General features: G+C 35.7%; 1 protein-coding gene across 1 annotated transcript; it reads left to right on the top strand.

The window, feature by feature from the left end:
• Nucleotides 1–181: 181 nt before the first annotated feature.
• On the top strand, nucleotides 182–5,913 carry BLOC1S4 (biogenesis of lysosomal organelles complex-1, subunit 4, cappuccino; the record flags this gene model as incomplete). Its single annotated transcript, XM_010075854.1, has 4 exons — nucleotides 182–253; nucleotides 1,261–1,362; nucleotides 2,083–2,217; nucleotides 5,643–5,913. Coding segments are annotated over 4 exons (405 nt in total), but the record flags the coding sequence as incomplete, so codon positions are not given.
• Between the last annotated feature and the right edge of the window lie 4,267 nt (nucleotides 5,914–10,180).

Raw genomic sequence — 10,180 nt, forward strand, 5'->3', positions numbered from 1 at the left:
GAATACACCGGTGTGTCTGGGCACCTGCCGTCAGCGTCGTCAGGAGATGACATTTCTGTGGGTATCTGTTGAGCTGGTTTTAGCCTGACTGCTGTCTGTACTCAAAGCTGTGGTTTGGGAGAGGCTGGGGGGGGTTTTTTTTTGTATTTTCAGGAACTTTTAAAGTGTTTCTGTTTTGCAGATAGAAAGCTTAGACAAGAGTCTAGAAGATTTGCTGACCAGAGTGGATGAGTTTGTGGGAATGCTGGACATGGTATGTGTAACTTGGTTATAGTTATGTGCCGGAGTCAGGGTACAGTTTAACGTGTGCTTGTGGTTTCACGTGAGACAGAGATAGGAAGCAGCCTTTGGTCTAGGCAGGTTCCGTATGAAAACACATTTAGTAATGAGATAACTCATGTTGATAATTAGATAAGTTGTGGATGAAGACTACCAGATTTTCATGTTGGAGCAAAAAAATATGCCCATATAGCTATATAACTGCATATTTACATAATTGTATTTGTATATCTGTCCGTGTACATACACAGAATCCCATTTTGAATGCCACAATAACGAGTGTTTAAAAGAACAAAGCAATATTCTGCTTATAAATACGTAAAGACATTGTCTATGGTTTTTGTAGTCAAAGTTGCTAACTGGAGTCACTGCACCGCCAAAGCTAGATTTGTCTTTAGGGGACCGTTTCTTACTCTTTCATCAGAAAGGCAGCCCTGTTTTCACTTTTGCATGGAGGGGAGGCGGCGGAACTGAACAGAAAGTTACTGTAAGCTGACACTGGCGTACGGGCTGTCTTTTAAAGCATAGCACATGTGGTTCTGCTGGACTATTCTAAGGGAAACTTTGCTATAATTTTTTTTTATACCAATAAAACAGGATTTTGTGTCCTGACTTCTTTAGCAAAGCTGAGGAAATGTACCAGTAGTGAAATTTAAATCAAAATTTTAATTTAACATTTTCTTTCATATGTCTTGGGAAATGTTCCATCTCTTAGTTCTGTTAAGGCTGTAGGAGCCTATTTTTAATATAATTATAAAGGTAAATATTTGCCTATGCAAAATAAATTTTCTTCAAGGGAACTTACTAAACTATCTAAAGAAGCTAGCTTATTAGCTTTACTAGAGTATTTTTATACTAATCTGATATTTTTAAACTATGAGTTTTAATCTGTTAATTGGAGCACAGTTCTAATTTCCAGAATGAAATCTACAAAATATTTTGTTCATCGATTTTTGTATTATTTCTTTGAATCATCTTTAGATTCGAAATGATTCCTCTCAAGTTGTCAATGAAAGTATACCTCAAATTTACACAAAAGCTACAGAAATGAGACAGATATATAGGAAGATTGACAAACTAGAGGTATGTATTTGGTATCTTTTAGTAGATTTACTGTTTCTTAACAAGGAGGAAGAATCAACGATATGCTATAATTGTGTGTGTGTTTGTGCGTGCATGCACATGGAGTGGGCTCAGATCCATTTTGCTCTCCGTGTTTAATCTGGGTACAGTACTGCAGGGTCAATAAAAAGAACACAATTTATTAAGAATTTCTGGAGACTGCAGGCATTCTAAAACAAAATGCCTTTTATTAATTTTTTTTTAATTTACTGCTTGAAGCAAGGCAGACATATTTTCTTGGAAAGCAATAGTACCCCTTTTTCTCTTTTTTTTTTTAATAATATCTGTCAAAGTCATTGTCTTGGGAGCTGTTCAGAGACTAATAGAATGAGAGGTCTGTTCATCTGAGGTCCGTTGTTGTAAAGCTTCAAAACTCGTTCAGACCCTTGGTCCCACTTCTAGTAGGCACACAGAAGTCTAAATACTGAGAGGTCTAGATTAGTTATTTGAAAGGCAAATAAGAAAAGGAAGATTGATTGCTTTATTGTGTTTAACCTGCTTTTGCAGCCTTTTAAGTATCTCACGTAATTTTTAGCAATAAAAAGGACTTGTAGGTGGAAGGGAAATAAAACATGGGTTTTGACTCCTTCTCCTTTAAGTAATGGAGCTTTCACCACTGTCATGCAATACATAATCCTGTTTTAATTTGTTAGTGAAGAAGTTGGATTTTTTTCACACTAGGCTTTTGTGAAGATGGTTGGAAATAGCGTATCTGGACTAGAAGAACGGGTCATAAAGGCAGAAACAGACCTTGGAGCTTTTCCAAGCACGTTCAAGAAAATATTGCACACAATCAGCATACCATCCTTCCTTAATGTAAGTAAGCTTTTGTTATCGTGTGAGCAGCTTAGTTGCTCTGCTTACCAGAGTAGATGATTAAAATAATTGTTTGTTACACATATATCTGAATTTAAATGTTAAACTTATATACTGTATTGGGATTTTTGCAAAGTTATTGGACCAAACCCCAAACTCAAAGATTACAAATTCTTACCAGGATTTGTCTGAGTGAGTGAAGAAGGGAACACAACAGGCATAAACAAGCACATAATGAACAAGCCTTTATTAAAGCATCTGGGATCTCTGATGGTATGCAAAGCAAGTAGGAAAAGCCTGTACAGACAACGCTCTTAAAGGACCATACTGCATTAATATTATCACTGCAGAAATGTTCCCAAAAAGAAAAATAAAAGCTACACTGCACAGTATTTTTAAAAGAAAGGTTTTATTTATATCCAGTCCCTCAGCTCTGTAATTATGTAAGCACTTTGTTAAACTTCCTAAGGATGCAGTTTTCTCTGCCTTTCCTCATTAACTGCTGGACTCTTTCTCTATAGAAGACCTGAAGTGCTCTCTCTAGTATGTTTCAAGATGCCATACCTAGCCTTAAAAACTGGTACTATGTGCTATTTTAAAAATAACTTTCTGTTTAAAAAAAAAAAACTAACTTCTGAACACCTGATGCTTCTTGGCATCACTTGCCAATACACCTTTTTTAAGTACACCTCCTTGCATTTTGTCAGCTCCCAGATTCTTTTCTTTATCTTTTTCTATATTCATCCTGTACTAGCTCAGGTTTCTGTATCAACTGGTGACAATGCTGAAATAAAGTAGTTTTGCAGAGTAGGAAAGGAAGATGGCTATGACTGTTGAAATATTTGTGTTCCTACGTAGTGCAAGCACATGTGGCAGCAGAGAAAAGCAGTTATAAGAAGAATATGTACTGTCTTGGTAAGACTTAGTTCAGGAAACGTGTTCATCACTGCTATTTCCTGTCTAGTCTTTAAGTTAGTTAAGTTCTCATTCTGTCATTTTCTTTCGCGATAAAGTTTAGAGTGATGTTTTTTAAAAGAAAAAAAAAGCAACAGAAAGCTGCTATTTTGGGGCCAATTGCAAAAACAAACAACTGCAGCAATTGTCTTGAAGAATATTCAAAAGTATTTTCCATTTTGTTGCTAAAAACAGTTGTCAACTACAGAATTACAATCTTCACTTGAAAAGTTTGAAAGTTCTAATAAAATGCTTTTTTAGTGTTGTACAGGAACATTTTGCCCACTTAACAGTTTTTCCACAATTAAGGAGGTGGAAAGTCTTTGAAAGTGAGTGGAACCTGGAAGTGAGTGCAAGCTGAACGTGGCATGTCCAGTAGTTTCTTGGTTTTTGGTTACGGATAGCACTAAAATCAACCCTCAGAACTTACAGAATTAATTGATTAACTAACTACAAGGCAGGTCACTGTTCCGCAATGATACTGAGTATTGCATAGTAAAATATCTGTCTTCACTAGTAAACGCAAGCATGTCTGAATGAAAATGCCTACAGAGAATTCTCCTTGTGCCTAACATGTAATGAGCTCACATGATAGTCAAAAGTTGGGAAAAGAAGGCTCTACCAGTGTCACTGTAGCTGTAGTTCGTGTTTTCCTGCTACAATTTTAATTTGGTCAAGTCCTCTCACTCTCTTCCCATGTAAACGTATCTGCTTCTTTACACAAAGGATATATTTTGTATTTCTTAAGCCGTGTATTTGTAATCTCACATTTTGCCCCAAGTTCTTCCCTTGTGAGTACCAGGCAGTGTAAAGTACAGTACTCCAAGACTTCTAATATCACTCAAGGATGTAGACTCTCAAAAGTTAAAAATGCCTGCTAAGGAGCTGCAAAAATAACTATTTATAAATGTGTACTTAGGCGACTGTCAGTACTGTGCCTGCCTGTGAATTTCCTCACTGGATTGAAATTATCCCCTTCTGGCACATACGCGAATATAGTACCTATTAAATTAGTGTCACGAGTTGCAGAATATCTGCCTGTCACCTTGGTTTCCTATGCTTGCAAGGTGTTGTCTCATAAGGCAGTACAGGATAGGAAATAATTTTTAAAAACAGAACTTTGATTTCAAAAGTTGTTTTTACGTTTCGCAAAATTTCTGTTATGGATAACATTGATAATATCCACTATTTATAGATCCAGTCTTTGTTTATATTTTTTTATTTCATTACAACTTGAATGACAAAACAAACTTATTTCAGAGAAATTAATGGCATCGTAAAGTTAAACAGAATTTAAATGTCATAAAACAGCAATTTTGTATATAACAGGAGATTTCATACAGTGTACAAATATACAGCTCAACTGAATATCGGAAAAATTCCACTTATCTGTTTTGTAGGTATGCTTAATTATATCGTCATTTTGGTACTGTAAAAGCATTCCAAATTCCGAGTATACTAATGATATCTGGTATGCTTTTAACTTTATATTGGTGAAGACTCTTAATTTCCTCATCCCAGACAGGCAAAAAAGTACTGAAGAACTCTGCAGACAAACCAGCTCTGCAAAACAGTTCATCAAAATGTTTCATGAGTAGGAAAGAATTTTTAATGAATGAAATCTTGATTCCAAACCTTCTATTTAAGACCACATGTTGAAAACATACACTGGGTCTGTGTTGCAGTGCGGCATTATTTACCTGCAGGAGAGCTGGCACAGTAGTCAGTAGTGGTCCTTGCTGCTGTCTCTTTAATTGAGGCATTTGGTATAGCAAAGCAATGTACAGTTAATATTTAAAAGTAATGTGTACACTTTTCCTGAAAACCAGTGTGACAGCTCTTTTCCAGTCTACTACCATATTATTTTTAAGAGTATGTCATAGTACATGTGTTCTAACGTATACTTGATGACAAAGCTCAGCAAGAGCAGCAACCTTCTCGAAAGAAACATTTTCTAGGTGTGTTTCTGTGTGAAGGCTTTTTTAAAACCAAGTAAATGAGAAGAGAGGCTAGGGTTAACTCAAAGGAAGTGGCTGAGGAGAACACAAAGGGTGGAGCAAGAAAGGTAAAGGTTTATGGCTTCGGAAGGATGAAGGTTACAATGACTATACCATCAGCAGGTTCAGCTGAGACACAGTTAACTTTCTTCAGAACATAGCCTCTTAATAGCTACTATGAATTTGTGCTGAGAAGACTGCTCAGAAGATTACCTCTTTGACTCCTGCAAAGCTGGCGTACCTTGTGCTTTCCAGGGCTGAGACTGTTAAGGTGATAGAATGACAAAAGTCAAAACCTGCTTTTCTTCACTACCGTTAAGAATATGTCAGATCCATTTGAGCTATGATTAAAAATTTGCCTGACTAAGGAGATATGCCTTTAAAACTTCTATTGTTTTGCATTTTAGCTCTGTAGGCTTTCTTTTAAAACTTATTTTTTTAAGAAGGTGAAAAATAAACTTATCTGATTTGCAGAAATCTTCTTCCTCACGACAACAGACCCTCTATGAACCTCCAGTCCTCTTCAAGACTGAAGACTATTTTCCATGTCTTAATGAAGCACCTTATTGACGATTTTTGCTTTGGGATTGATATGAATCATCCAGAATAGAGACAGCCAAGTGAACAAAAGAAATGCTAACCTCAAAATAGCTGCATTTCTGAGCATTATTGATGGCATATTGCCATTCTGATTCTCATTGTCTTCCTTCAGGCACTATTTTCAGGCAATCTTTGTGTACGTTATTTTCAAAAGTCTTCCTAAAATACACTGTAAAAATGTTCAGATTATATTGCAGAAGGAATTTAAGAATACTTCTGCATTTGATTTTTTTTTAAATAAGGAAATAATAGGAAGCATACTTTTATATATAATCTTTTTACACATAAATATCTGTGCTGCTGCAAGTGTAAATAGCTATACCACAAGGATGTATTTTGTTTTGGTTTGTGGGGTTTTATTTTTTCCTAATGTACTGATTGAGGAGGAAGAAGGACTGTGCATAAAATAATTACTCCAAGTTTTGGAACCTGGTCCCTGCAATTTGTACAGGGAAATGCACCACGTTCAGCTGTACAAGTTACAAGGGGAGGACTTGGAAGATCGGCAAGGAGTTAAGGGCATGGCTTGCTGAACGTGATCAAATTCCTGTTCACAAAGCAAACATCCCCCGCACTGATGATCATCAGGTCATGGTGACCTGAGCTTCTCATTATTGCAGCATTGTATTGTTTGATGTGTAACCAGGTGGGTATGATATATGTATAACCTGCTGTCAAAAAGAAAAAATATCCTAGTTGAGGCAGGGATGTCCCTGGACTGAGCCTCAATTGGGCGCCTGACCAGGCTGTCCACTTTTCCCTCACAACGCTGTGTGCGGTTCCTGGGACTCCCCACGCTGATTGCAGTGTGAGTATATTATTAATAAATTAACAACTATCTAACCCTGGTTGTGGTCTTGCATTTCACTTGACAATATCAAACTGCACCATTGTTTCTGAGAACCTTTTTGCCTACAGCCATGTATAACATCTAGCAGATGTTAATCATAAATTGTTGTATTCCTCTGAACGGTAATTTTACTACTTCTGTTTCATTGCTGATGTAACTCACTACAAATATCCAAAATTCAAATTTCAGAGGAATTAAGGAATGCATTAGGGAAACAAGAAAATGCCTACCGGTTTTGTGTTGTAAGCACAGAAAAAGGTATGTAGTTGTAGATTTAGGATTATGTATTAATAGGTAAAGCTTTGAAAAACATGTTTTTGTCTCCCAAGCAGGGACCAGGTTCTAAACAGTGTCTGAAGCAACATTTAGTTGCTTTAGTACAGGTTAACATTTAGGTAAAAAAAAGACTCTGGAATGAAAATGAGTAGGCTCCAAAAGCAGTTCTAATATAAAACTAACCTGAATTTTAAGATAAAGAGTCTAGAAAAATAGTTACATGCAAAAAGGAACAGACATTTGACTTGGAAGAGGGGGCTACCTCTGCCTCTGCTCCTTACTTTCATCAGTGCCTAAATATTTCACTATTTAGAAGTTCCACTGCAGCATTTCTAAAAGGTATGGTACCTTTCAGTTTACGCACAAGTAATCCTTCAATGTGTATCAGTCCTCAGTGAAATCTAATGAAATGACATACCTATAACTTACTGTAACAACATAGGGGCTACAGCCAAATATGCTTAAACATGCTAATACAGAGAGTACAAAAGATTTTAAAAGTAACTTTAACACGGCTTTCTAATAGACTCAACTGCTCAAATAGCAACTTTGTCCTCTGCTGAATGTAGCTATAATGTAGTCATTTTAAACAGATTATATAACTTAAAATATTAAAATAATAGAGAGCTCAACAAGTTTACACAGCTGACTGTTTGTCACACAATATTGTTCGTATTACTAAGAGGAAAAATTCATATGTTCTGAAGTGGGAATTTATGTTAAGCAGTTGTATGGAAAATGTAAATAAATCCTCAAAGCACACCACAAACAAAAATCATGCGATTCCTATAACTAGTACAGCTCTATGTTGTAAAAGCTCCAAAATATTTTTAATGCTGAAAATAATGGACAGCACATGGAAGATATTTTAAGTGCTATAAGAGTGCAGACAATAAATGTGTCTTTTTTTATACACAATACAGAGCAAGATTATCACCGTTGATCTGTGAACCATAGTCTAAAAATGTTTTAAAATTAAGGCATTCTCATAATACTGACATGCACTCTGTTGAATTTGTGCTACTTTGACTGTCATCTTGTTCGTGGTCAGTCTTGCCAAGCAGGAATAGCATAAAAAAACCTCAGGTGTTCACACACAGTAAAGAAAGGCTCATAGAATACTCCTTTATTCCATCTGCTGTTGTTACCTTGTATTAGGGTAAAACCAGAAAGAACTATATTATGAATTAGGGTCAATATTTACTGGTTTTGTGTGCTGAAAATTAAATCTCAAAATCTACTGTTACTGGTATTCATATACACAGAAAGCTGTACTTGTATTTTTCTCTGTATGCTGTTTATCTTTCTCCACTTGCTTGGATTCCAAGATGTGAAGCCAGGAACGACAGCACTACATGACCTGTTTTTAACATGAAGAGCTCTTCAAATAGAACTGATATAAAGCAAGACATTAGCAGCTCAGCTTATTAAGCATAAAGATTGGTTATCAAATGTATAGAACAAACTAATGTTGGATGTAAACTTTTGTTGATATTTAAATCTTACTTTTCTTCTGTGATACAAAGCATTAATTTTACAGTTATCCCAGCAGAGATAATGCTAAAAGTTTTTATATTCCTATAGTTAGGTACATTTAGGCAAGTTTCTTTAGGAAAAGAAACGTATTAAATTTATCTGACCAAATAAAATAATAAATTATGTTTAAACCTTTTAAGACGCACTGGATCAATTGACTTTTTCAAAATCCATACTGGTTCATTACTTCTACTGACAATAACCTTCAAGGTTAACTAGTTTTACCTGCAATACTAAGAAATTAGTAGCACGCTTAATTTGGATTCTGTCCTGAACAGGAACTGTTTCCAGATACTAACCTGAGCTGTAGAGAGTGATCCTGAGTGAAACACCTTCCAGAATTAGAAAGGAAGAAGGTAACTTGCATCTACATCTATTAAGAGAACTTTACATTTGAAAATGGTTAAATATTTTCAGGTTCCCTTACCAAAAAAAAAAAAAAAAAAAAAAAAAAAAAAAAATTGATGACACTTTCAAACTCCCTCAGTTTTCATTGAAATAAAATTCTAGTCTTGGACCAGCTCCCAGCAAATTCCATACGCCCAGACAGAAGCCTTGCCTTGAAAATCCAAAATCCCTGTCAGATGCAGCTATGGTCAAGGAGGATACTCTTTCCATAATGCGGGTTCACTCAATCCTCTCCAGCCACTGCAGCTAAATCCATCAGGAATGAGGAGTCTTCAGCTGTTGGGATTCACAGACTTGTAGGAGTTAGGTTACTGTGGCTGCAACAAGAGTAGAGGCTTTGTCCGCTCTCCCGCTTTTGTTGATTCTACTTTAAACCGATGGGTGGTAGTACAGCATAAAGATGGTAGTACAGACTCCAGCTGATCTCAGAGATTTAGGGAGTTTTCTTTACCTCTTGCTTGAGGTTATCTACTCACAAACTTTTGATGCTGGTAATTTTTATGATTTTGCAAAACAGCATAAGTAATATTCAAATCATGCATGATGGTCAATGTCTTAAAAGTGCCAAGTAACAAACAAAGAAGAAGCAGAAGGTACTGCTCATGGGCAATACTGAGGAATGCTGGTGAGACAATGCAGTCACCTGTAGATACATAGTTGAGACAAGAAAAATTGAAATAATGCCATTTGAAATAATGAATAATCAGACAAAAGTATAAGATGAGAAAACCAAAGTATCCTGTCTAAAGCCTACATGAAAGACCCAAAACATCATTTAATTTTGTCGACTTTAATGCTAGCTGTACATTATTTGATGGACTATTAGTTTAAGTAGTAGAAAAAAATATATTAAAATTACATAAATAGTCATAAAATATTACGTTTTCAGTCAAATGTGCTATCTGTACAGGATCCTAAGTAGTCTTAAAAAAAGTATATTGAAAATACAGGTATATGAATGAGCTGACAGAGTTAAGAAAATGAACTGAATGTTAACAAGGGTTCTGAGTGAAAAGACAAAGGGACAGAATTCATGAGGAAGAAAGAAAAAAAGCACTTGCTAAGGATCAATGAAGAAAGAAAAAAAAAAGTTTCCCCTTTGAGTTATCATTTCCCACTGTTCAGAAACTGTAGGTTTCTTGAGAATAGCTTGATGCCTACATTATTTAAAAATAATTGCCATCTGTTTCTTACAGGTGATGCTGTCAGGATTTTATTTACAAGCAAGTGGTCTAGAAAGTAACATTTAAAAAAGAAAAAAAAAATAACTGAAATTCCCACAATCCTGCAACTGAGAGCTGGCAAAAAGTGTGACAGGAGCATCTGAAATGTTTTTCTGAAC

Source organism: Pterocles gutturalis, unplaced genomic scaffold (genome assembly GCF_000699245.1).
Source record: "Pterocles gutturalis isolate BGI_N339 unplaced genomic scaffold, ASM69924v1 scaffold40111, whole genome shotgun sequence".
Lineage (NCBI taxonomy): Eukaryota > Metazoa > Chordata > Aves > Pterocliformes > Pteroclidae > Pterocles > Pterocles gutturalis.